General features: G+C 36.4%; 1 protein-coding gene across 1 annotated transcript; it reads left to right on the forward strand.

The window, feature by feature from the left end:
• The first annotated feature begins 9,708 nt into the window (after nt 1-9,708).
• Nucleotides 9,709-27,585, forward strand: LOC121423750 (transcription elongation factor 1 homolog). The gene is made up of 4 exons (XM_041619234.1): nt 9,709-9,752; nt 21,112-21,244; nt 22,711-22,781; nt 24,990-27,585. The coding sequence occupies exons 2-4, from the start codon at nt 21,129-21,131 to the stop codon at nt 25,052-25,054; spliced, it is 252 nt and encodes an 83-aa protein (XP_041475168.1). The 5' UTR covers nt 9,709-9,752; nt 21,112-21,128; the 3' UTR covers nt 25,055-27,585.
• Nucleotides 27,586-27,669: the final 84 nt, after the last annotated feature.

Consider the following 27,669-nt stretch of genomic DNA (forward strand, 5'->3'; position numbering starts at 1 on the left):
CTGATTCATGATTTTGCCCCCCCCCCCCAATCTGAAAAATGGATCGACGGCCATGTTAAAAATATATTAACCCATACATTCTTATATGCATAATTACATTACAACAAAATGTTACTCTTATCAATCACGTTTATACCTATAATGACTGGTCTTATAGTATGCTAGAAATGTGTCTCAAATCATTATGATACTGTTTACTTATCTTCTTTATAATGTTCTATTAACTATCATTATTATTACAGATCATTCCTGTGTTCATGTAGCTTCTTGAGGGAGGGAGACACACCGGTTACAGTTTTTCCCAATTCCAGGCAGCAATATGCCCCCATGCACATTTTCATTCATAAATGTTGAATCATTACTGTATAATTTTGCCAATAAAAAAACCCTGAAATACCTGTAATTGTAAAATAGGTGTGAAATAACGTCTGAAAAAAACTATTTTTAGCCAAACATTTAGATTTTTGATAATCAAAGTCATGTACAAAAACGTAAAAATGACCACGATTGTAGACCAGCAGATTGTAGACCAGCAGCAGCACCATGATTGATTGATGCTGCTGAGTAGGGCCATCCTCCCGTTTTCTATTTACCAATCCATATGTATAATTTTATATGTATTGTTATCTGTTTTTAACGGAAATAAATTCAATTCAATTCAATGGTCAGCCCCCCCCCCCCACACACACACTTCTAAATCCGTTCCGCGGCGCCTGAAAATGGCCGCCATAGACCATGTACAATCTCTATTCCTAATATGAACAATATGAATGGGGAAAATAAATTGAACAAGTGCAAGCACTATTGAAAATGCATTGTGACTTATGAGTGAAGTACTGTTTGAAAACATGATTGCTAACGAAATCGTTACTTATGTTGCGTACGGCATGTGAAAATATTTTGATATTCCAAATGGCTACCATACGCCCTTTATTATTATGAACAACTTGAGTGGGACAAATAAATTTGAAGGATTTTTATTTGCTTGGCTATAATTGTATTGTATGAGTGAATATTGTCTGAAAACACGATTCCTAATGGAATAAAGCATTCCTTCTGCCACGTAGAGGAATGAGGAGGAATTTCATAATATAAAAGTATGCATCTTCCGATTAAAAGTAGCTTTCGAAGCTAGAGCAAGGCCTCCATCGATACGCAAATCTCGAGTTTCCTTACAAGGTATTGAATTACACGGTGTCCAAAGTCTTTTTTCAAGCCTTTTTGGAAGTCGATGGGTTTTGTGTGTCTGTGTCTATTTTCTGGATGCATCGATAGAGAGAAAGAGGGGAATGATGAGAAGGGGGGGGGGGGCGGAGCCAGGAGAGGGCCAAGAGCGGTCGGAAGGGGAGAGGAGACCATTTATGCTGCAGTCAAATTTCCCTACAGCGGCCGTACGGCGAGTCGAAACTGGTTTCATGACATGTACTCCGGCGACAATTGCTCCGCTCTATAGATTCCACGTACTAATTGAAAGACCACCTTCAACCTTACCCTAAACCCAACCCTAAACCCTTACCCTGCATAAACCCAACCCTATAAATCTAACGTAAAACCCTATTGCAACCCTAACCCGCCGATATACATCGAGCCGAAATTAAGCCAGGAGCAATTGTCGCAGGAGCAAATGTCGGGTCAACGTCGAGATTTGGGTCAGCTGTTTTATTCATGTTTATCAATTTATTCAAACCACCTATAATGTATATAGCTGGTCCGACAAAATGTTAAAAGGGTTGTTTTCGACTCGCCGTACGACCGCCGCCGCCGTAGGAGAAATTGATATGACTGTGTCATTAGAACTGCACCTATATGCGACGGAAAACTTACTATAAATTCATTTCTGGAAGCGCCCCCCCTGAAAATATCGCAATGAAAGTCTTGCAATTATGAGAATATAAACACCTGCATCAATTCCGCAAAGAATCCACACAATAAAATAACATTAACCTGAAAACAATAACCTGAATGAGCAACCTTGTTTTGCATCAATTTGAACAGTAATGTTCAAACTGGATATGAAAAATTGAAAAGTGTGTTTTTCTTTTAAATTCAGAAAATCCCTGTTTAATATAGAAAACGAGTTATATAAAGATTTGCGTTGTGTATGTATTATATACAAAAACTCTGATATTGTTTGTTTTTACTTCATTTTATTTTGTGGGGGTTTCCACCTTGAAAATATATTTGACAAAAAGATCATATCAGCCACAGCATACATAACATGAATGAAGCAAAAGCAAAAAAAAAGTTTTGATTATCGGTGCATGCACATCGTTGGAGTGAATATGTCTAAAAAAAGAATTTCTATAGGTTTTTTTTCGACTGATTACAAAAATCGTTTAGTTATTCACGAAGTTGCCCCAAAACAAAATGAAATGTGGAAGAAGAAAAAATAATAGTAAAATTTTCCCACCATCGATTCAATGGTTTCCGATCAATTGATTGTAAAAAAAATCTTCAAAGAAATTTTCCCAGGAAATTGGGATCCTTTGATGTATTTCATGCTGGCATGATCCGTTAATCTTTCTTCAGCTATAACTTCAAGACTCAAACGTTTTTTACAACTTAAAATATTTTAAAGCAAACACTGGTTGACACCGGGGGTTGACAAAAGATTTGGACGCAATTAATGTACAATATACCAACAAACAATCTCAATCAGAGTAGGATTGCGTGTATAACAAAATAATAAGACATTCACTGAATAGTACGAGATTGGCTGAGAAAAATAAACAGACGGGACTAAAGAAATTCCAATGATAAAGTGCGCAGAAATTTCACATTTCCTGAATGGCGATGATGTTTTTTAAAGTGGAGATTGATCGGTAGTCAAAAACGAATGGGACAGGTCATTGTAATAACTATTAACATATGTAGTTGGCACTCACTGAACTAGTATTTCTAGTTCAGTGTTGGCACTCCACAGAGCCCTAGGCTTGGAACGATTTTTAAATAGGGGGCGTTGTGAGTTTTGTTCAGGGGACTGTCGGAAAAGATTCGACAAATGTAACTATTGCTCCCCTATCCGGGGGGGGGGGGCACTTCCATTCACGAGTAGATACCATGCGCGACCAAGGGGTCTCGAAAAGCACCCTAAACACGTAATTTTCATGTTCTGAAAATGTACCCCTTAACAAGTATTGGCGTGTGAAACCCTACCCTTAACAAGTATTGGAAACAAAACGATACTCTTGGCAAATATTCCCTGAAATGAACCCTAAACAAGTACAGGATGTTTTATTGTTACGGGTCCTTCGGATCGCCGGCTTTACCTTATTTGGTTTACCAGGGTGACCAGATTTCACAAAATGAAATACGGGACAATTGACAAAGATCAACAAAGAATCCAATACACAGTGTTAAACTTGTGAAAAAAATATAAAGAATTAGAAGGGAGGGTGAACGAAAGAATGATGAAGAGAAAGAAAAGAGATGAATTGAGAAGAAAAGAGATGAATTTAGAAGAAAAGAAAATGAATGAAAAAAAGAAAAGAAATCACAGAAAGTTAGATACGAAGAAGAAAGAAAGAGTAAGAGATAAAAAAATGTTTCCGTCATTCTTTGAAATGAATATAGAAAGAAAGAAAACAAGAAAGAAATGAAAGAAAGGAAGGGAAGATGAATAAACGTGTGAAAGACAAAATAAAGGAGAGAATTAAAGGGGAAAAGAGGAGGAAAGAAAGAATGACAGAAAGAAATATGTTTCCTTCATTCTTTGAAAGAAAGAAGAAAACAGGAAGGGAGGGAGGAAGGAATGAAGGGAAAGAAAGAATAAGGGAAAAGAATTAGAAGGAAAAAATAAAATAAAGAAAGGAAGAAAGAGTGAGGGAAGAATGAAGGGAGGAGAGAAAGAAAAAAAGTTAAAATCATGGAAGGAAAGAAAAAAACGGAAAGAAACAGGAGAGGAAGAGAAAAGGAAGCCAAGGTGATTTTAAAGAAAGAAAGAATGAAGGTAAAAAGGAAATTTGATAAAGAAGGAAAGTAAGAGAAAGAAGTGAAAGCAAAATGAACAGAGAGAGAGGAAAAATGTTCAGGAAAGAAAGATAAGAAATAAAGATAGATGGAACAAAAAAAGGGCAAGGAGCAGGAAGGATAGGGTAGAAAAGAAAGAAAAATGAAAAAGATCAAACTTCAAGCTAACAACAAAAATGAAAAATCCAATCCTCTAATAAAATCCATAATGTTATTTGGTGTTTTTTCAATGTATTTTAAAACTTTCAAAAGTAAAGTGTTTAAAAAAAAAAATTTCAAAGTGAAACATATTGTCAAACTTAGAAATTAGATGAAACATCGCGGCATCGTACATTAAGACTCAAAACGAAAGCTGATACAACTAGATCTATGAAAAGTCAATTACTTTTTCCTCCGATTACATCTCCAAGTCATTAAATCTGAGAATACATAATATAATTCTAGGAATTTCCTGCCGATTTTGTGATTATTTTGGTGGAAAATGGTTTATCATGTGAGATTGTTTGCACCATTGAGAATTTGCTTCGATCCTACATGCCTAGCTTGTCATCGCACAGGCAGGAGGCCAGTTCGTTTGCAATGTTGGGTTAGCAAGAAAATCACCGCAGCACTTGCAAAAATTTACAGTTATCCAAGTCGATTTAATTGTTGTCTCTGCTTCGTCATCTGTTGGTTATTTTAATGAAAATTCGTCACTTTTAAATGTATTAACTACATTTTGTTCAATATTCTGAAATACGGGACAAATGGGCGTCCCGGGAAGGGTTTGTCGGGACACCGGGACAAAGGAGCAAAATACGGGACAATCCCGGGAAATACGGGACGTCTGGTCACCCTGGTACTACGAACCCATGCAGCTTCTACACCTCGCACAAATCGGACTCTAAACACGAAGTGTTGGGGCAAAAAGGACATCCTTTATAAAACATTTTAATTTTGTTTTATCATCCCCGCAAATTCGACCCTAAACACGTAATTTTCCTAGCGAAATAGATACCCTTTTTTCATTATTTTTGTGTTTTTGACACCCTTATCACGCCCCTTTCGTGAAAAAGATATCCTTTTTACGTGTTTTTTGGTCGCGCATGGTATCCACTCGTCAATGTAAGTGGCCCCCCGGGTTTCCAATCTCCGTCATTTGGGAGATATAAGCTTTTTGCCTTTTGGGGGCGGTTTTGTTTTTTATTTTATATTTTCTTTTCTTTTCAATCTGATTTGTAGGTGTGTTGCATAAGAGATACAGCATCGGGGGGGGGGTCCTCAGCACCCACGATTCCCAGGCCGATGGCACTCCATGTTACATAATTGCAATTTAAGCTACCTTTTTGTGTGAGTTTTATAAGTACTTTTAATTACTCGAGGCAAGAGCTAGATATTGCCTCCCCCGGCCGCGCGTTTCCGTTTTACACCCTGGCGAAGGCATTTTCCGGAAAAGTAGCCAAAAAGCGACTAGTGAAGAGTCTACGTCTACGTTTGTTTACATTATCAGCTGGGCGCGCGATCCAAAGTCCGCACCGCGAAGTTATCCGCAGAACATATACCGTACTTGCAAATGCAACTGAGCTTATACTTTCCAGGTTCAATACGAATGTTTGCCTTGATCATTTGCCTTGCCGATTTGCTGATGTCTGTCTTTCTCTCTATCTGTCTATATATCTATCTCTCAAATTCTATCTCTATCTATCTATGTAACTGCAGTATCTATATATCTAATAATCTTCTCTGTCTCTCTCATTCTTTATCTAACATCTATCTATCTCAAATTCTCTATCTCTCTCTATCTATCCATCCATCTGTCTGTCTTTCTCTACTTTTCTCTCTCTCTCTACCTATATGTAACTACAGTATCTATCTGTTAATTTGTCGCTCTTCTCTCTCATTCTTGATCTATCTAACATCTATCTCTCAAATTCTCTATCTCTCTATCCATCTATCTATCCATCTGTCTGTCTTTCTCTATTTCTCTCTATCTATTTATCTATTTTTTAACTAGAGTATCTATCTATCTGTTAATTTGTTAATAATCTTCTCTGTCTCTCTCATTCTTTAATTATCTATTTAATATCTCTCTCTATCTATCTATCCATCTGTCTGTCTTTCTCTTATTCTCTCTATCTATTTATCTATCTATTTTTTTAACTTATCTATCTGTTAATTTGTTAATATTCTTTGTCTCTCTCCCTCTTTATCTATCTAACATCTATCTATCTCTCATCTATCTCTATCCATCTGTCTGTCTTTCTCTATTTCTCTCTATCTATATATCTATCTATGTATCTATCTATCTGTTAATTTGTCTATCTTCTATGTCTCTCTCATTCTTTATCTTTCTATCTATCTAACATCTATCTATCTGTCTCTCAAATTCTCTATCTCTCTCCCTCTCTAGCATCTGTCTGTCTTTTTTCTCTCTGTCTCTCCCCCTAGCTCTCTCTATGATCCATCCATCTCTCCCTCTTTCTCTCTCTTTCTATCTATCTATCTATCCACCTCTCTCTCTCTCTCTATTTTCTATCTATCTATCTATCAATCTATCTATCTATCTGTCTATATCTATTTATCAGTCTTCTATATCTATCTTTCGGCAGCTTCTAAGTGTATCAATCCATCAAACTTCAATTTGTCTTTCCATTATAAGTATCTGTTTATTTTGATTTTGTCTGTCATTCTATTCATTTAGTTAATAATTTATTTTTGGAAAAAAAAACTATCATAAACAACGCGACTGCAAAAGCATGTTCGGATTTCACTCCTGACTGCCGCTCTCGTACATGAAGTGCCGAGGAACTCTGATCAGTAACTGTGCAAATTGCATGCGGTGGTGGACTCGCCTGTGTCGCACGCTGCATGCAACCAGCGACGTGTGTAGACTCTTCACTAGTCGCTTTTTGGCTACTTTTCCGGAAAATGCCTTCGCCAGGGTGTAAAACGGAAACGCGCGGGCCGCGCCCCCCGGCCTCGGAAGCCTAATGTCTCGTTCTCGTCCTTGTGACTTTTGTCTCGGTCTCGGTCGAGTGGGCCTCGGAAACGACACTGCTCGATACCATAATTACTTCACCAATATTATGTTATTTCAACACTACACCACATTCAAAACAATGGAAACAGATAAATACAGTGCATAGTAAAATTGTCATTTTGTAATTAAACAATAAATCAATGTTGTATTTCTTGTTTGAAATAAATACAGAAAAATATGCTACCATTTCCTTTTTTAAATCTTCTCGTGTAAAAATTCATTTAGAAAAGGTTATGTATAATTAATTAAAGTGCTCTCCAAGTATAGGGCCTACATCTTCCTACATTAGCTATAGAGTTGCATAGATTGGCTTTAATAATGTCGATATAGTATTTTCATTTAATGTATACGGTGCTTAAAATGATAAGCGCCTTGCTCGAGAGCTGCTTTGTGAGAGCTGCTTCGGTGATTGAATCCTGGATTTTGCTGTCTGTAACAATGAACAAGGTTCCGTAAGCTACACAACTATGTTTCTCATTATGAGAGTTCCGAAGTGTGACGTCATCAATTATTTTCCAAAGTTTTCGAATTTGACCACAGTATTGATAACATATTACGATAGGGCAAGATAAAATACCTTTATACACCCCAAATTTAGTGAGAAGTAGTATGCTTCTTCTATTTTTCTTCTGTTTATCAGTTATGGTAACTTTGGTAGGGACTCAGCAGGACAGCATTTTTGCTGGTAAACGCCAGGCTTGTATATAATTATATAGGAACATTTTACATAGAAGTTAATCAGGCATAGCGACTGACCTTATAGACGACAGATATTACTCTCGGGCTTTTTTATCAACAAGAGACAATGGCAGAGTGGGGATTCGAACTCACATCCTTCCGACTATGAGTTCAGTCCTCTAACCACTGGACTACACGACCTTCCATGACACCTAAAAATATTCACCCTTGTAAGTTTAAAGAGACAGCTATGATTATTTATTGATTTAAAACAAGATGATGAAAGAGAATAAAATGCCTTTTCGATATGAGTTATTTTCAGTTTAAAATAGTCTTAAAATGTTCGTTCTTTTTGTGACCTATACCCCCCGCGCTGGGGAGATGTCACATGGGGGGCAGGGGCGACTGCCCCCATGATGTTTCAACGGTAGTGAAAAATTGAAAATGTGGAAAATATTTTTTAAAAGTTTAATTAGGGGGAGAAAATGAAGAGAGAAGAAGAAAAAAAAGACCAAAAAAGTGGTATTGGTAACTCTAAAGCTGTATCACCCTTGTTATTTCAATTGAGAAGAATTAGATAAAAATATATCCCCCCATGATGTTTCAACGGTATTGAAAATGTGGAATATATATACTTTTTAGGGTAAAAAGAGAAAGAAAAGGAAAAGAGAAGAAAAAGACTATCCGAAAAAGTATGGGTAAATCTGTATCACCTTGTTCAATTGAGGAGAATTAGATCGTCTTAGTCACCTTCTCTCCTAATACAATGGGCCGCCCCTACATGCACAAGCAATGTTAATCTCATTTAGATTGCTGTAATTTATTTTTAAGTCTAATTCTATCATAAATCCTGATGATCAGGCCGGGTGATCGGGCCGATGAATCGTCATCTCTGGGAGCATTCAGCGGTCATTAAGACACTTCTTTTGCCAAGAGGTTTTGTTCTTTGGAGACGATAAATCTTTTTTGCCCCGCCGCGGGCTCCTATACCATTTCTATTTCTTCTTTCTTCTTCTATTTCTAGGGGCCGCTATAATTATAGCTGCATGAGTCACCTAGCTAGCTAGGCGCCATACTGTTAGGTGCCCCTTTTCTGTCAGTTTTTTTTTTAACTTTCGCTATTCGCCTTTTTTCTTTTATTCTATGTCAATGTAAATGAGGACCTATCATGAGAGGGTTCCTTGCACATATATATGCACACACAAAAAATGTGATGGTCCCATAGATTTAAATACGTACTAAACTTAGGTTTATATAATAACTCTATGGATGGCCCTCTCCCCCACCCACACCCATTGCAAGCTCGTGCTATGTTGCATGTACATATGTGCGAGCACGGCGCGCTATTTGAGACCTTTCGTTTTCTGTGACGTGCCATGTGGACGTACGAGATTAAGGAATTTTGGGAGCACTGCGCATGCGCGAAGTAATCTGTGACGAGCCTTCTCGTCCACTGACCAAATCTGTGACTCGTATTTGAGGGTTTTGACGTTCGGTGTCATAGTGCTCGAACGAGCGCTAGTTCGTACATGATGACGTCATCCCAGCTTGGCAAAAATGAATGAAGCCGCATCAACACTCGAGTTTCGTTGATTCAGCAGGGCTGGTAAACTGCAAATTACTGCTTGTTACCAGCTTTTCCATTACATTTAGCGTGTCCTGTTTTCAGACACTACATATATCCGATAGGTAATTGATGTTTTATTTCCAAACAACCGTGTTTTTCGGCTTTTTGCGCAAGAGTGCAAATGTTGCACCCACAGTCGCCCCACTGGTTCGTAGCGTGATGCTACGCCTGATTCTCCGGCCAAGCATCGGCCCACGGCCCGCTCGCTATCACGCTGGTAAATGCTGTGGCGTGGTACGGGTACGTCGACTTAAATCGAAACTGTTTTCATCAATGTACGAACGTGATACTGAACAAGCGGTGTCACCACTTCCGGTGAACTAGGAATACGTTGCAGTCGCAGACAATCGAAATCTCTCTAATTGAAAACTGCAATCAACACGTTTTGCCGTGCTGCATGATGATGATTTGACAAGACGCAGGCAGTTAGCACAGGACTAATAATATAATTTCACTGTGGTAAGTAGTGAGCCCAAGGAATGTAGAGAGTTTATATATAAATATTGAAGTGATTGACGTAAATTTATGGAAGTATCTTAAACTGTTTTGCAATTAGTGGTTGAAAACCAGTAGAAAAGTGACGTACATGGACGTTGAACTTTTCTTGCAATGAATGTAGGCCTAGTCCCATACGTTAATAAATTAGATGGAGTCGGCCGGGCAGATTTCTTCACAGATGACTCACTGACACCACTCTAGGCGACACCGCAATACTTACCCGTGTTAAGAAACTGGGACTCCACTCACGCGCATTTGGGCCGCCCTAGCTTAGAACTAAGCTTTCTTTCCGTAAAAAAAAAATAATTCTTATGATTAAATAAATATTACTTAATACATGAATACTGTTAAATCGGTACTCACCGGTTCTCTTCTTGAATTTTCTGCCAATTTCCCACGCTGCTGGCTACAATTCCGCGTTAAATTTTGTCGCCATAGACAGCTGTTCATGCAACTTTATTTATAAATGGAGCGCCCTTTACGATAGTTGTTAATGCCGCGGAGAAATCGTTAGGCATTTTGGCCTGTGTTCAAGGCGTAGCTGTTCTATTTTTTTATAAAATTATGTGTGAGATCGAAATCTCAGCGAGTAAACACTCTTCCATATGGAAGAGTGTATACTCGCTGTGATATGATCCCGATAGGGAGGCGCAACACCCCCACCCACATGGGCGCAAACCCCAGGGCCGGGGGACATGTCCCCTCACCCAAAATAGTAGGGGCACATTATGAAATGTCCCCCTACTATTTTTGGTCATTTCGTTCAAAATCGAAATGTATTTTGGAAGAGACGATCTTACTTTTGGCATGCCCCCTTTTTTTGCTTGTTTGCTTGTCAAATTTCTTTTGGTCAAGATGACCTTCTTTAGAGGGTGATAAACCTTTTTTTTTGTTTTTTGCTTGTCAAATTTTCCAGCCCCTGGTCCCCCTACCTTTGGGGAGAGATTTCCGCCCTTGCAAGTAGACATACTCTTGATATTGTTTGCGAATCTGCACGGGCGTCGATCGAGGGCTGGGGATGAGGAAAAGCGGTGAGACGAGAAAAAAAATAGAACTTAGAAGGGAAAAGGCGACAGAAAAAAAGTGAACGAAAGAAAAATTAATGGAAAATAAAAGGGAAGAGAAAATAGGGAGAAATGTGATGGGTAAAATAAATTATGGGAAAAGAGGACAGAAAAAAAGTGAACGAAAGAAAAATTAATGGAAAATAAAAGGGAGGAGAAAATAGGGAGAAATGTAATGGGTAAACAAAATTATGGGGAAAAATTCTGGACGCACTATTCATGTTTTATCATGAAAAGGATAAGTTATTTATCCGCGAGCAGACACTTTTTGATATTGTGATCTGAAACTGGATAATGATTTAAATAGAGAACAATCTGCATATCTGAATTAACGTGTGTTTTAGATTTCGACCTAGAATTTGGGTATTCTAAGTAACTTTCTTATCATGAAAATCAATAAAGAGAGCGCAAAGCGCGAGCTAAAAATATATGATATAACAAAGGGTGAATTTAAGCTCTGTAATGCAAACACTTTGTGGGAAAATTGTGAATTGTGATGGATCACAGTTAAAAAAGAGCTGATGTATTTTATTTTTATTACTTTGAGTTTTTACATAGGACCGGAACATGCTATGAGGGCATTATGTCATCATATGAAAATGATGACCATCTTCCTATTTCTCTCGCATGGGAGCGCGAAATGTGTTAATATTATGGCCTGAAAACTGGACATTTAAAGCACTTTGTAATTATGCATAAGAGGCATTATATATCTATCAATGCGAGCAGAAATCGCGAGTCGAATTTTTTGATAAACTGTCATCAAATTAGTTTGATTTAGAATTAATATTGGGATATACATAACCGACTAATCAAAATGCTAGCGTGCGGCGCTAGCTGATACGTTTTAACAATCTGACCTGAATAGGGAACTTTTTGAGAACTTTATGGAATACAGGAAAATAATACGTACCTGAAAATTCAAATTTGCGAGCGCGCAGCGCAAGCAGAAAATGATAATGTTCAGACGATAACACAGACATTTTTACAGAGCACTTTTTAAAAATCAATTTGTAAATGAAACAAAATAATGAAAGTTCAATTTCCCAGCTGAAATATGTTTTGTATAATGACTTCAAAGTTTGATTTTTCAAGCTCCATATTGAGCAAGATATGCAAATACCCTAAAAGACAATAAGGCGCGAAGCGCGAGCGAAAATTTTGTATCCTAACAAATAGATTTAAAAAAAAAATATTTTCAGAGTCTTCCCCTAATGTTATTTCATTTAATCATGTTCCTCCTCTTATGTTTGCCTTTCTTCTTTTTTCCTCTCTTTTCCCTTCCTTTTCTTTTTTCCTTTCTTTTTTTTTTCTTTTTTTGCTCCGCCAATAGGGGGGCCCGGGCCCCTCGGCCCCCCTGGATCCGCCTATGTTAGCGGTTGTAGGTATAAATCGCGCTCTAATGCTCTAAAACTGTGTTCTTTATCAAAAAGCTGTCTTTCATATTCATTTTGTTCGCAAAAGAATATAAAGTTAATTTCAATCATTGTATATAGTTATCCTGTTTATGATAAAAAATACTTAGAAATTGGGTTAGGTTAGGGTTATCAAATTATCAGGGCAGAAAATATATATTTTTTTCTCATTTTGCGCGTCGAGCTGGCACTATTTGATCTGTGAGATTATGTTTTTGATGACATTCATTGTATTCACAGCAATAATTATTAAACATTGCGCACGCGCCGTGCGCCGCATGAATTATGTAGATCAGGTGAATAACTTACCGCTACACACGAGCAGTTGCTCTATATATTCTATGTAATATAATATATAGAGCAACTGCCCATTTTTAATGGTCCATAATATACCCACTTTCTTCTTTTTTGGAACGAGTATGAATTTATCTACTGATATACTGAATGTACAATAAAAGTCATTATCATGTATTTCTTGGCATTTCATTTACTTTTTTTTACCATAATTATATCACACAGCTGCTCGCATAGGCCTACACCGTCACAAATAACAAAACAAAATCTCACTTTTTTTCTTTTTTGGTGGGGGATGGATTTTCCATACGCATACGTACAATTTTTCAAATTATTTTTTTCTGCTATTTTCATAATAAACTTTAAATGATTTCGCCTTTGCACTATTATTTTTTTAAAGACAAAATTACATCATCATCATATCATCGTCACCAACTTCATTCTCATCTTTATCACCACTACCACCATCATTATTATCATCATCATCATCATCACCGCCACCATCACCACCACTATCATCTTCACCAAGATAATTTTCATCATCATTATCATCATTGCCATCATCGTCTTTTTTTCTTATTTTTTCTCCTTCCTGCTTTTTTTCCTTCCTATTTTCCTCTTTTTAGAGGGCACACCACCACGCCCCCTTACTGGATATCCGCCTCTAACGTTTGTTGTTGTATATAAGTTGGCGGATGCCTCATGAAATGAAATAAGATAAAATAAGGAAAGGGAAACTAATTAGAAAAAGGACTGAGGAGAAGAAAAAAGAAGCCAAACAAACAAGAAAAAACAATATCAAAATTTTGTTGTAAAGTCTTCTACGTCAGTTTAATAATTATGTTTTCAATGAAATGAGAACATAAAAAAATGAAACAAGTAAGATGGGCTACACATCGTAGCAAAGAAATAGAGGGAAGCTCCGAGACAATAAAAAGGGTGAGAAAAAGAAAAGACTTTGAAATACTCACAACACGAGCATAATAAAAAAATATGGAATATAAGCAAGGACAAGTAGCTGAGGGACACCCCCCCCCTCTCTCTCTCTAGTTATTTATGTATCAAACTCGCATACACAAGAATTTCTTACTAATCAAAATATTGCGAGCAAAAAGCACGAGCTGACATTTTTTTAAATATTCAAAACTGATAGAGAGACACATTTAAAACAATTCATGAATCATAATAATTATACAACTACTAGCTTACCAATCGAATCATTCGATTGCGACAAATGATCTGAGAATTAATGCTTTTAGGAATTCATTAAATTAAAGCAAAGTATCTCAACATTAAAATAATTAAGGCGGGCGCAAGGTATCAGCTAATACACCGATAATTTTTTTTTTGGACATTTGAAGTATTTTCGGTAATCATGAAAAAGATTGATATTTCATGAAAGCTCAAATCCCGAAGAGCGGAATATTTTTATTAATTGACTTTTTAAAAAAAATGTTCTAAGCCCCATTTAATATTTGATTATAAGTTGATGCATTAAAAGCTGAAAAAATAAAGTATTTTGTGTTCCTCTATCATAATTGTCTTTCTCTTTAACCCTGGTTCTTTTTTTTCTGGGGGGAAGCATTTTAGTTAAAAAAAGAGAGAAAAAAGATAATCGCTGGCTTGTGGACGCCCGGTGTGGACGGTGGTAGGAACACCCCCCGCCCCCCCCCCCCCCGTAGTTACGCCAATATGGGACCAAATGATCCTAAATGTCCGAGGCGAAACTTGTGCAATCAAACGTTATTTCTGAATAAATTAAAGCTTGCGCTGTTCAACTTCAATCTCTTTCAGCTAAATTTGCGATGAACGCTGCGTTATGAAATATATAATTATCAACATCTGGCGAAAAGAATAACCGACCAATCACCTGACGAGAACGCGTATTACGTGATGTGCATATCAGGTCCGATCGCGAGTCAGAAGTGAAGGACAACTGCCAAGAAAATCAGGAAAAAGTCGTCAAAATGTAAGTTCCCCTTCATTTCTTTCAATTTTTTGTTACTTATTCAAAAATAAATGTCTCATTAAAGCAAAATTTCAACAAAAGCCTCAAATTTAGCTAGTACTTTTGTTGAAATTACAATAAATTTAGATCCACATAAATCTCTAACCCAATTTTAGCACTGATGTCGCCTATGAGGTCCATACATGTAATGTTTGGACCTCATTGGTACTAGGAGTGACTGACACAGTCACACAGACAAAAAAAATCTGCTGAGTAGATTCTTTCTAATTCTAGATTTAAGTGTAATTAGGCCCTACTAATTTACTACTATAGTCTACCAGGGGGTGAAGGTGCAGATAAAAAAAGAAACAAGATCTACAAATTAACCTTGGCTTGGCATGCTTGGGCTTGGCACTTGTTCACTGCTACCATCTGGCCTGTGGAGAATCTACAGGTAGGACTATGGTATGCCAATGCTGTATAGAGCACACACTTTAAAAAATCATTAAAATATCACTTTTGTGACCAAAATTACTAATTTCCATATAGTTTTTATTTACTTATCATTAGTAATGTGGGATTAATTTTTGTATTCACCAGAGCGCTCAAAAACTTGAATTTTTGGGCATATTTTTGTGTACGCCCTCTATTGGTGGAAAGTAATAGGGCAAGAAAATTTTCATTTTTTGATCTCTATTTTTAATTAAGAAAAAATGATGTAAAGAATCAAATTTAAATTAGAGCCAACCGGTACGAATTAACAGGTCTAATGGAAACTGTCAGTGTAAAAAATCAAGCATTTGCCCCAAAGAAAAAGAGAAAATAAGCCAAACATTGCCACCTGTATTTTGTCACACATGGAGATATAACTGAGAACAAGGTTATATTATAACCTTGTTCATTGAATGAGTGGGGCTTGGCTCAATTCAGGGCTCCACACACACTGACCCATTTTTTCTACAATTCCCACCTATTCATGTCGGACCAGTAGATACCCAGTTTTTCAAATTTTTACTGGTCGGAACCTAAAATCTACTGGTCACCAAAAATAAAGAAAACATTAAAAAAAGGTGTAATTTTATTTTTCTAGCCTTTGGTCACCCCCCCCCCCCCCCCATAAAATGAAGGAATGAAGGACAAAAAGAAAGCAAAACAGAAACGAAGAAGGAAAGAAAGAAAGGAAGAAAAAGAAAGAAAGAATAAAAGAAAGGAAGGTAGCAAGGAAGGAAGGAAGGAAGGAAGGAAAAGAACGATAGAATAAAAGGAAAGGAAGGAGAGAAAGAAAAGGTAAACAAAGGATAGATGTGTAGGAAGGAAAAAAAGAACTAAAGAAGGAAAGGAAGGAAGGAATAAAGAAGGAACAAAAATAAAGAAAAGAAATGAAGCAAGCAATACAGAAAGAAAGAACAAATCCAGAAAGTAGTAAAGGAAAGCAAGAAGAAGCATTAAAAACGAAAGGGTAAAAGGAGAGATGGAAAGAAGGACAAAAGAAAGAAAGAGAGGAAGGAAGCAATTAAGGAAGAAATAAAGGAAAGGTAAAATGATAAAAAAAAGGAAAGAAAAAAAAGAAAGAAGGAAGGGAAGAAGCAAGTAATATTAAACAAGGTAAAAGAATGGATGAAAGGAAGAACAAAAAAGAAAGACTGAGAGACAAAGAAAGGAAGAAATGAAAGAATAAAGGAGTGAAGAAAGCAAGCAGTAAAAAAAGACCGAAAGGTTAAAGGATAGATTTAACAAAGGGAAAAAGGAAACAACAAGACCGATAGAAGAAAGGAAGGAATGAATGAAAAAAAGAGAGGGCTGAAAGAAGGGAGAAATAAAAAAAAAAACAAGAAAGGGTAAATAAACCCCTCAAAAAAAAGTTCTGCAACTCAAGTTTGAGTGCTAATAAATTTCTTAGTGTGCCATCATCATATGTAAAAGTGGTATCATTGGAAAGTATGATTATTCTCCTTTACGATCATGTGTCATTTGTAATGCTAGTGTTATCATGAAATACACAGACATGATAAATATGCAGCAATGTAAAAAATGAAATGTTGCAAAATCCGTTGCCATGTCATGTTTGAGTTCTGCAACTCAAACTGCAAGTTTGAGTGCTAATAAATTTCTTAATGTGCCATCATCATGTGTAAAAGTTATATCTTTAGAAAGCATGATTATTCTTCTTTACAATCATGTGTCATTTGTAATGCTAGTGTTATCATGATAATACACAGCAATGTTAGACATGAAATGTTGCAAAATGCGTCGTTTCCAATAGCGAATTTCCAATTGTATCGAGGATGGACCGAGTGCATTCACTGTCACCTGCATGGTAGAAATTCTATAGAAATGAGACTCTTGTTAGAAATCAATGCATTTTGCAACATTTCACTTCTGACTTTTCTCAATGTTCAGGGTGATTGCATATTCCATGATTACATAATCACAGCAAATGGCATGTCATTGTAAAGAGGAATAATTCAGCTTTCCAATGATACCAGTTTCATCTTTTATACTTCATTAACCAAAAAGATATCATCCCCAAAACTGAGTTGCAAAACTTTTTTGGGGGGGTTTATATGATGGATGTAAGGAAGAAAGAAACAAAGAAACGAAGAATGAAGGAAAGAAAAGGGTAAAAAGAATGAAGGAAGGAAAAAAGGAAGAAGAGAAGAGATGAATGGACTCAAGAATTAAAAAAAGAAAAATATTTTTTTAAAAGAAAGAGAGAGAAAAAAGAAATAGAGAAAAATATTTTTTAAAAGGATGGAATGAAAGAACGAATTAATGAAAAAGGGGGAAAAAAAAAAAAAAAAGTAACAACAAAATGAAAGAAGAGAGGGAAGAAACAAAGAAAGATTGAAAAGAAAGATGGAAAGAAAGATAGGAAGAAAACAGAGGAAGAATGCTAAAACTATCATAATTTATCAGTTTCTTTTTGGCTCAATTAAAATAGCTACGAAAGAAAATCAGAAACCAAGTGTATCAACGCACACATAAATGCATATGTGGGGTTAATATGTATTCAGACGATATCACCCAAAACCCGTTCTGTTTGAACCAAACAGAAGTGAAAATTTATCCTTTTACTGCTTACAAATGACAGAGTTACTCCAATTTTTAGGAAATATGGACATTATAAGAGCCTTTCATGAGTATGAACCATGAATTTTGACAGTTCTGTGAGAGAGTTCTGCCAGAGTTTAGCCAAGCTTCGTTCGCGCAGCCAGGTGAGAATTTCCCGGGGGGGGCACTTCCATTCACGAGTGGATACCATGCGCGACCACGGAGTCTCGAAAAGCACCCTAAACACGTACCGGTAATTTCCATATTCTGAAAATGCACCCCTTAACAAGTATTGGCATGTGAAACCCTACCCTTAACAAGTATATATATTGAAAGAAAACGATACTCTTGGCAAATATTCCCTGAAATGAACCCCTAAACAAGTACAGGAATGTTTTATTGTTACGGGTCCTTCGGTCGTCGGCTTTAACTTATTTGGTTTAGTACGACTTCAGCTTCTACACCTCGCGCAAATCGGACTCTAAACACGAAGTGTTGGGGCAAAAAGGACATCCTTTATTAAACATTTAAATTTTGTTTTAATCATCCCCGCAAATTTGACCCTAAACACGTAATTTTCCTAGCGAAATAGATACCCTTTTTCCATTATTTTTGTGTTTTTGACACCCTTATCACGTTTCATACGTAACATGCCCTATCGTGAAAAAGACATCCTTTTTACGTGTTTTTTTGGTCGCGCATGGTATCCACTCGTCAATGTAAGTGGCCCCCCCTGGGAGAATTTACTACGTGGGTTTTGTGGCTGGCTACATGTACACTGTATCTACTCTAGTAACACTCAAGTGCGATTCATTCTGTGTCTGAATGACAGAATTTATCGGGGGGGGGGGGGGGGGGGGGAATGTTTGCAGTGAATTTGACCATTTCTGGAAAAGTTATTGGCCCAACAATGGTTTTTAGTACTGGTCATGTTGGACCCTTAAAATCTTGATATTTTTGGAAAAATTACTGGCCCGGCAATGATATTTTTTACTGGTCATGTCTGACCAGTAAATCTTCCTATTTCTGAAAATCTACTGGCCCAACAGCGATTTTTACCGGTCAGGGACCATCGGACCGCCGCTAGTGTCAAGCCCTGGATAATTCCATGAATTCCGCCTGGGACTGGGGGTCTGGTACCTCGAGCGGGCCGATGTTCATGCAGGCTCCACTTCACTACCGCTACACTACGCTCCACCTGCCCGAACATCGGGAGGGTGAACCAGTTCAGATATTCTGATTGACAAAGGTGGGATCAAATGGGGGTTTATTGTAAAATTTATAGAAAAAAAAATATAACGAGAAAGTAAAACAGCTTTATTTCTTACGTGTCACCTGTATTTCACTCCGTGTCTATCCTCTGGTTATCCTCAAAATTGGTGATTTTGGGCCAGTTATCTTTTTCCTCACATGTATTATTCACGGCCGATTTCAAAATATCGCAAAAAAAAAAGAAAGTGAAACATATTTCACCAACAAATTAATCCGAGTGCGAAGCGCGAGCTGAATTTTTTTAGTATACTGAACTAAAAACAGGAAAAAGGTACCTGTTAAAGACTGTAGTAACTCAGGAGGATACATATCTCACAACCCAGATAATGCGAGTGCCGAGAGTGAGCTGAAATTTCTATATATTCTGACCTGAAAGCTTAATATTATAAGCATTTTGGTACCAATGATTAAGATGGGTGTCTAAAATAACAGTAGATGCGAGCGCAAAGCGCGAGCTGAAAATTTTGATAAATCCATCTGAAACAAATTGACAGTTTAATGGACGTTTTTGATAAAGAACAAGATATATATCTAACAAAAGATTATTGTAAATTGAAGTGGAAGTTCTTTTGAGGTTTAGAACTGAAAATGGGACATTCTATTTACCTATTTAATAATGAAAAGTATGGGTTTTTGCTTCAGAAATGATGTGAGCGCGAAGCGCGAGCTGAAAATTTTTATATTCAAATCTGAAAAGCGGACATTTTGAGCACGATTTTAAAGGTAAATGCTAGTTACCTAGCATTTACGATATCAAAATGAGTTCGTTCAGAATCCAGTGAAATGACCACCAAAGTGTCTGTTTGTATAAATAAAACGCATGTGCCAAAGGATTCTGGAAGAAATTGTGCAATTGCCAAGAAATCAGCAAATACCGGTAAGCACAGGATTCAGGTAGAGCGTCGGGCCCGACGCTCTAAGCAACAATTATACATTGTCCCCCTTGCGCTTATCTGTGTTGGGGATCTTCGGTGTGAACATTTTTCAGCGTAGATTTCACAAAGTTCAGTGTATAAACTGTACCAGATCTAGATCCTCGATGATATACTGACAATTAAGCCTTGTTTTACAGACTTTCTCATGAAATCAGTGTTTACTGCAACTACTGAAATTTCTCTTTAAATAAAGAACGAGTTGTGTATATCAATCAATCTCGCTTGCTGATTTCTGTGTAACATTACAGTCTTATTTTTGCACACATTTGAAATTATGGGGGGGGGGGGGCAAAACGATATGTTTGCCCCCCCAATATTTTCATTGGTGGGGCAATCGCCCCCCTGCCCCCCCACAACCCCCCCTCCCTCCCGGATCGACACCTCTGGTCCCAGTTTACACTGTACAGGGACTCTGAGTGTCTGTTTTCAAAGATTCCTCAATACAAGAAATCTAGGAAAGTTTGATCACCTGTGTGAAGTGCCGACACCAATCGAGTGCGCCAGCCAGTCAATGTACGCATATCAGCTTCCGTAACAAGATTATTGGAAAATGGCAAGTCGTGAAAAATAGACGGTGAACTAGGGGGAATGAAGTCACTGAATCTATTTTTAGCACTCTCAATCCCAAAAATTATGAAAAAAAACGTCCCCCATAAACAAGGACAGTCTCCATTCATCAAGACATGATTTGTCTTGGTTTACAACTTTACATGTATGAAGATATCCTTGTTTTCATGGACAATCCCAATTTTTAGACTAGCACCTCTACTGGTGGTAGGCAGTCGAAACTTGAGGTTCCACTTCCAGGACTGGGAGTCTAGGGGGCAGTTGGGCATCAATGAGATGGAACAAATACTTGCAGGGTAGTCATACTTTCAAGCACCATAGTACAAATCCACAGATAGTTATCAAAACTTTTTACCTTAAATTTGTGATATGAACTGCTATAAATGAATAACTAGATTTAATTTCACTCAAAAAAGTTCATAACTAACTCCCCCAAAATAAAATCATTAGCAAGCCTTGTCGTCGTCATTGTGTGCATTTGTGTGTTATCGTGGGTTCCGACCTTCTACAATTGCAGCACCCTGTACTTGTATTAATGGTGTACATATACATCGACTCTCTTATTTGGATGTACATGTAACTGGCTCGTTCATATAACTTGTTTTGTGAAATGAAGCGAAACTTTGAAATGTCATAACTTTCTTATTTTACATCTGATTTTGATGAAATCTTCAGCATTGTGTTTGTCTGATTTTTCTCCATTGATTCAAATCAACATTTTTCTGAAGTGGACTTGACCTTTAATTATTATTTTTTTTAAATTCATTTTGACAGTAAAGTATTGATTCACCATGGGTAGACGTCGTGCTAAGAAGAAGCCACCTCAGAAGAAGAAGATGCTGGGGACATTGGAAACTCAATTCACGTGTCCATTCTGTAACCACGAAAAATCATGTGATGTTAAAATGTGAGTAAATTCCATGGGATCTCTTCCAGTTCTGTGCAGTAGCAATTTAAAACTTACTCAAATGGACCTTGCACTTTATTTGAAAAAGTCTCAGATAAATTAGATAGATGTATTTTGACATACATTTAACATCATTCTGTTGTGTTTACAAAGATACAAGCAGCATTTTGAAATATATGGAGAAAAGGGAGATAGTGGAAGAATTATGTTTAAATTGATAAGTTATGACATTATAATAGATTTCATGTAATTTATGCCTTTATCACTTTGTAAATTCTAGAAGATTTTGACAAAAATGATAGAAGTAGAACCCCAGTTGAAAAAGAAAAGTTTGTGTTCTCTCAATTCTGCCTTTTCTCTCATTACAATCTATTTTTTGCAGAGATTAATCCTAAATTATTGCTTTTTTCTTATATATATTTAATTGCATGCAAGAATATGTTTCTCGTGAATATTTCTATTGCGGTTAATAAATTAAAGGTAATAAATTAGTATTTTGTTGGTCAAACAAAGTCTTTAAACACAGTCATTTAACCTTAATTTACCTGGGCTATTTCAGACCAGGTCAAATTGACCCCCCCCCCCTTCCCTCCCCTTCAGATCTTGGCTGCAGATTGCATGATTGCCGCGAAAATTTGCACACGCTTAGAGCTGGATGTAAACTACAAGACTCTTTAGTAAATTTTCTTAAAACATGATAATTGTTCATATTTTTAATTAATTATGCAAATAAGTGCATGGAATTTGCTGTATGCATACATATGATTTTTTGCATTTAACTCACTTTATGTAGCTAGTAGAATGCTTATTTTTGGTGAAAATATCAATTATTACATATCTAACAAACTTTCCCCCAAAAATGCCAAATCATAATTAATTTTCTATGTAGTTTATAATTTTTTAAAATTTGTATGAATTTATTTGTTTTTTTCTAACCTTTGTCTTCTATTGTTTTTTCAATGAACTTTGTCAGGGACTCTTTTACGATCATAAATGGCATGAAAAATTCATTTTAACCAACAAAGTAAAAAATAATCATACATTTATAATTTTTTGGTTGAAAACACAATATGCACAATTTGACTTTGTACATGAAATCATGTGTTTGAGTGATTTGGGTCCGACATGCACTTTATACAAAATGTTTGCACAATGTCAGAACTGCGTACCCAGGCGGCTCAAAATTGGTCTCAGAAGATGCGCAAGATTTGAAAGTAATAAAATCACTGAGAGACGCGGTCGGAAAATCTTGCACAACAGCGTAGGGACAAAAGTTGTCGAGGGGGGGGGGGCAAATTGGGTCAAATTGACCAAACCCAGTTAAGAATTTCAGAAACCTATCATCACATCAGAGATTGTATGACAAATAGTGAAAACAGCATCATGCCATGTAACCATGGCATGAAAAAGAACTGAGAACGGCAAGGAATAACGTGCGTTACTGACATTATTTAAATTTCTTTCAGGGATCGAACTCGGAACGTTGGAGTGATATCATGTCGTGTTTGTTTAGAGGATTTCCAGACAAGTATTACCTGTATCCTTTCATGAAGATTGGGTTAGGCACCTTGCCAAAAGTATTAAAGAGACACGTCTTTCTCGCAGGAATCTTGCAATCCTCCACATTTCATGATGGAGACAAGACAATGAGGCTGACAGAAAGCAGTATATTGTCTTTACCGCAGGTCCCCTGCCAAAGTTTGTGCTGTGTCTTTTCTGCAGCACCAGTAATTTATCAATGATTAATTGTAAAGTTGGGGATGAAAAGATGCTTGTGGATTCTTGTGGGAAAGATACAGCTCTGAGTTTCAGTGAGATGTCTAAGTAGTGTTTAATAATAATAATAAAATGTCCATTTATATAGCGCAGTTACTATGTGCATATACTGAACTGCGCTTTGATTGTTGGTATCATATATTACCCCGGCTGTAGCTGAGCCGCCATATTAATAGGCGCTAAAGCGTTCAAGGAATAAATCCTACCGGGTACCCATTCACCTCCTGGGTTGAGTGCAGCACAATGTGGATAAATTTCTTGCCGAAGGACATTACGTCATGGCTGGGATTCAAACCCACGACCCTCTGTTTCAAAGTCCAGAGACTGATCCACTGGGGCACAACGCTCCATAGTGTTTGATGGATTTTTTTTCTTTGTGGTAGTTACTGATCAGTTTTATAAAGCTCTTGTTGGAGTTCCCAGCACTCAAACCTTATCTATCTAGTACTGTAGCAGTTGTACAGGTCCGTATCAAAAGTGACTGGGTTAGCTCTTGTTATGCCAAAGTTCTGAAATGAACCATATTATCCATATTCCGTGGTTGGTTCTGAATTTTTCAATGGGGGGATGGGGAGGGGTCGATCAGTTTTGTCTGGCAATTTTTTTTTTGACTGAGGAAAGTGGTTTGCACTGATCTACTTTGTAAATTTAGCCCCCCCCCCCCTAATGAAAGATGTATCCCATGCTCACATCTGAGGTTTGGGTGGGGACTGGAAAAGGGGCACTTTGTATCACAGGGTTAGGGTACTAATTCTATACAACATCTGGCTAGGGGCACTGGTGCAGCCCCCCCCAAAAAAAAAAACAATAATAAATAAATAAATGAATGAATGAATGAATGAATTAATTGATTAATTATTTAATTAATTATTAATTAATCAATCAATTAATTATTTAATAAAATATGAATAAAAAGGTAAAACAAATAAATAAAACAAATAAATAAAATAAAAATGATAATAATAATGCTTGCACATGTAGAACCAATATACTGCTATTTCCCTATCATGTTTATTGTCTGTACTGTATGAATGAAAATTGAAATGATTGAGGAACATGTATCATCAACATGGAAATGCTGTCATTTTGAATGCAGAGGATGGAGAGTGATTCTACATGTATTAGTATTTGACAAGGGTGCAATGAATCAAGCTAATATGATACATCCTGGCATGCACCCACCTGACTCAGGTCTGTGGTTGATGAGAAAAGACACATCAGCTGGCACACAGTCAGCTACATCATGTACCTGGCATTGGTTCTCATAATGCCACAGTCACAACCCTTACGAAACCATGTCCAAACCAACTGATGGTTAGTCTTTGGAAATCATGTAAAAGCTTTGGTTTGACTGTTTTGGCTGGTTTTGTTGGTTTGAGTACATTGGGTGTCTTATAGGTAAGTGCCAGTTGTTGAAACAATCTCAAAATAAGTTCACACAGAATCCAATGAAATTACCACCAAAATGTTCATATGTATAAAAAAATGTGTGCCTAATGATTGATAGAAAATGTGTAATTGCTGAGAAATGAGCAAAATAAGCATGGAATTCCATCAAATGTCAGTATTTTTTCCAAGAAATATTAATACTCTGTCCCACATATGCCCTTCTGTGTACATTTTAGGGATCATCCGAATGATCAATTTTTCGGTTTTGGGCCTGGTGCACCTAACAGATTCTGACAATAAACTACGTGTATGATGTTCTGGTAATTGGTAATAACAGGAGTCTTTACAATTTTAAAAGACTAAGAGATTTAGATGCTTGGTGGTGAAAGGTTTTAATGGACATTACTTTGGCAGTAGGCTCCCACTATGACACTGTCAGGTTGCCAACAGAAATGGTGCCATGTGAGATAATGGACAGCGTTGAGTCTTTTAATTATCATGTGTTCTCATATCTTGATTAATTTTTAATATACAAAAGCATGTTCACATAATATAATTCCTTAACTTGAAGCCTCCTTAGACCTATCAGAACCTGTGGATGTATATAGCGACTGGATAGATGCGTGTGAACAAGCGAATGCCTAGCCAATGTGACGTCACCCCCAACCCCTCCAGATACCTACATGTATACCTCACAACAGGTGCATGATATACATGCATGTCAGCTCATCATTTCGTTTGACTATTTCACAGACATTATCTCTTCATACATGTATTCGATCAAAATTCATCTGATGCATAATTATAAAAACTTAAGTGCTTTTTCACATTATGTAACTTTGACTGAGTAACTATTAAGATGAAGTCTTCATTTGATTCATTTGAGATGTCGTAAAGAAAACTTTGATTATTTAATTTGTGGACAATTCAATTTGTTTTTAAAAGACAGTTCATATTTTTGGAAGGATTTAAAAAACTTTAAATTGATATTTTTGTATAAAATGACCCATTAGTGTCACACAATTTTGTTTCATTATATTTGATTAGCCATGAAACCTAAGAAAAAAAGGTCAAAGATTGATTAAATATGTAAAATTCATGCAAGAATTAATATGTATTTCTTTTTTACTTAAAACATTAATGTTTTGGAAATTAAAATAGGAACAAGATATCAAGGGAGATAAATGTAATCATGATATTTCTTTTATAACTGCAGGGCAGAATTATGCTATGAACAAGTATGAAATACTTTGATAATCAAAATGATATTGTTCAATCTTCTGGAGAGAATTTTCGATATCATGGACTATTATGAACTACATGTATTCATCACCAGAGCTTGACAAGATATATCCCAAATTGATCATTTTATGATGCTAAGTTCAATTCCTCCCAATACGTTTGATAATGATTTAGATCGGGGGCCAAACCATGCAGAAACAATAATACAGGATCATCAGTATTCTTTTACATGATAAAGTTTAATTTAACTCACGAACCTCATTTCCTTTTCGGATTAATGAACCTTCAGAATTACGCCACAAATGTTCGGAGTAATGAATCCTTTTTCGTTTTCGGATTAAGGAACATCGAGGTATAGGCAATTTACGAGTTTCGGAATTACGAACCTTCGGAATTACGAAGTGTAACCGCTCTTCTATAATACGTTGCTATCAGTCAGATCCTAGACTATTTGTTTGAAGCCTATTACACAACATTCATGTACATACATGTATGACCTGCATGTAGATGGCAACCATTAGGTCGATCATTGTATGTTACATATGCCGACCAAGGAAGAGAAAGTCAAATATGTATCCGATTGTCCATTTTCTGGGGGTGACATTTTGTTTGTTTTTAACTATGTTTTAATGTTTTCAACTCTTCAAGGCTTACTCAGATATGCTGCAGAAAATTGCTTTTTGAGAAGCTACCCGAAGGATCTGTAGTGCAGTCTCAAAGCCAAAAGCAGGACTCGTATGTATTCTCTAAATGAGTGACCACACTTCATTAGTTTAGATACATGTAGCTAAAATGGCCAGCTAAACCAGAGATGCGTGATCATCCCTTTAGCTTTACGTTATGGAAGTTATGGAAAGAAAAAGGCTTTAAAAAAGTAGAGCTTTTGTTACAGAACTTGATATCAATCATAAATCATAAGCTACTTTCATACGTTACTGTAATGGAGACATTTAGAACATATTTGTCGTACAATTTATCAGTGTGAAACCGGGTCCTAGTTTTCTGCATCATACGTGAACGAGCACAAGAGTTTTTTTCTGTGTACTATGTTATCGACATTCATGTATAGATTGCGTTTCAATGCAGTTGAAAAGATATAATGTTCATGATTATGTCTGAGCTTTGTAAATGTGCCTAGTAATTATTATTTTTGATTTATATCTGTAAATATTCATGATGCAACCAATATTGATATAAAGGAAGTACACAATCTCTAAGGTTGTTAGTGCAAAGATATGTTACATTATTTTAAGCTCTGAATATCTTTGCATTGGTTATGAAGGCAAGTTAAAAAAAAAAACAATTAACTTGCCGTATTTTCACATATTTAGAACAAAATGAAGCGATTTCTTTGCGCAGGGCATTTGATAATGATATTTGAGTTTAGTGGAAAAGGTTGCACACTTGTACATGTACATATGTAAATATTCTACTTTAATTAAGAAATATAAGATATTGTTTCTCAACCATATTTCATTTGTATCCTAACGTGTTTGGAGATAGTTTCATTCATCCTTTTTTTTTGCTTACAGATTTTCAACTTATCTATACATTACATGCTATGTAATTTGGCCTTTTCCCTACCAAACTACATGTATAACAAATGGACTGAATAAAGATTTGAATACTTTTTAGGGGACTGTAACATCTCACACTTTGATCCTGATGAAAAAAAGCAAATTTTTGCAATTAAGGATTGAAATTCAACGAGAGAGGAAGCAATAGAACAGTTGTGTACTCTGTATTCACTTCATAGAAATGTAGTTATTATTAAAAGTGAATTTCTATCGAGCTTTTCCAAGCATTGTTTTGTTATAACGTACATGCACAGATGATATAATCTGCTTTAAAGCTATTAGACACATTCACGGCCTTTGATGTCAGTTGTAATAAAATAGTGGGACTCAAATATGAATAAAATCAAAGAGAAACAGTCGTACAAAAATTGTTAAATTCTGTAAATTCATGTATATATACATTTTTTTCCGATTACTTCATAGAGTCATTGTTTCAAGGAA

This window comes from Lytechinus variegatus, chromosome 11 (assembly GCF_018143015.1).
Source record: "Lytechinus variegatus isolate NC3 chromosome 11, Lvar_3.0, whole genome shotgun sequence".
NCBI classification, from domain to species: domain Eukaryota; kingdom Metazoa; phylum Echinodermata; class Echinoidea; order Temnopleuroida; family Toxopneustidae; genus Lytechinus; species Lytechinus variegatus.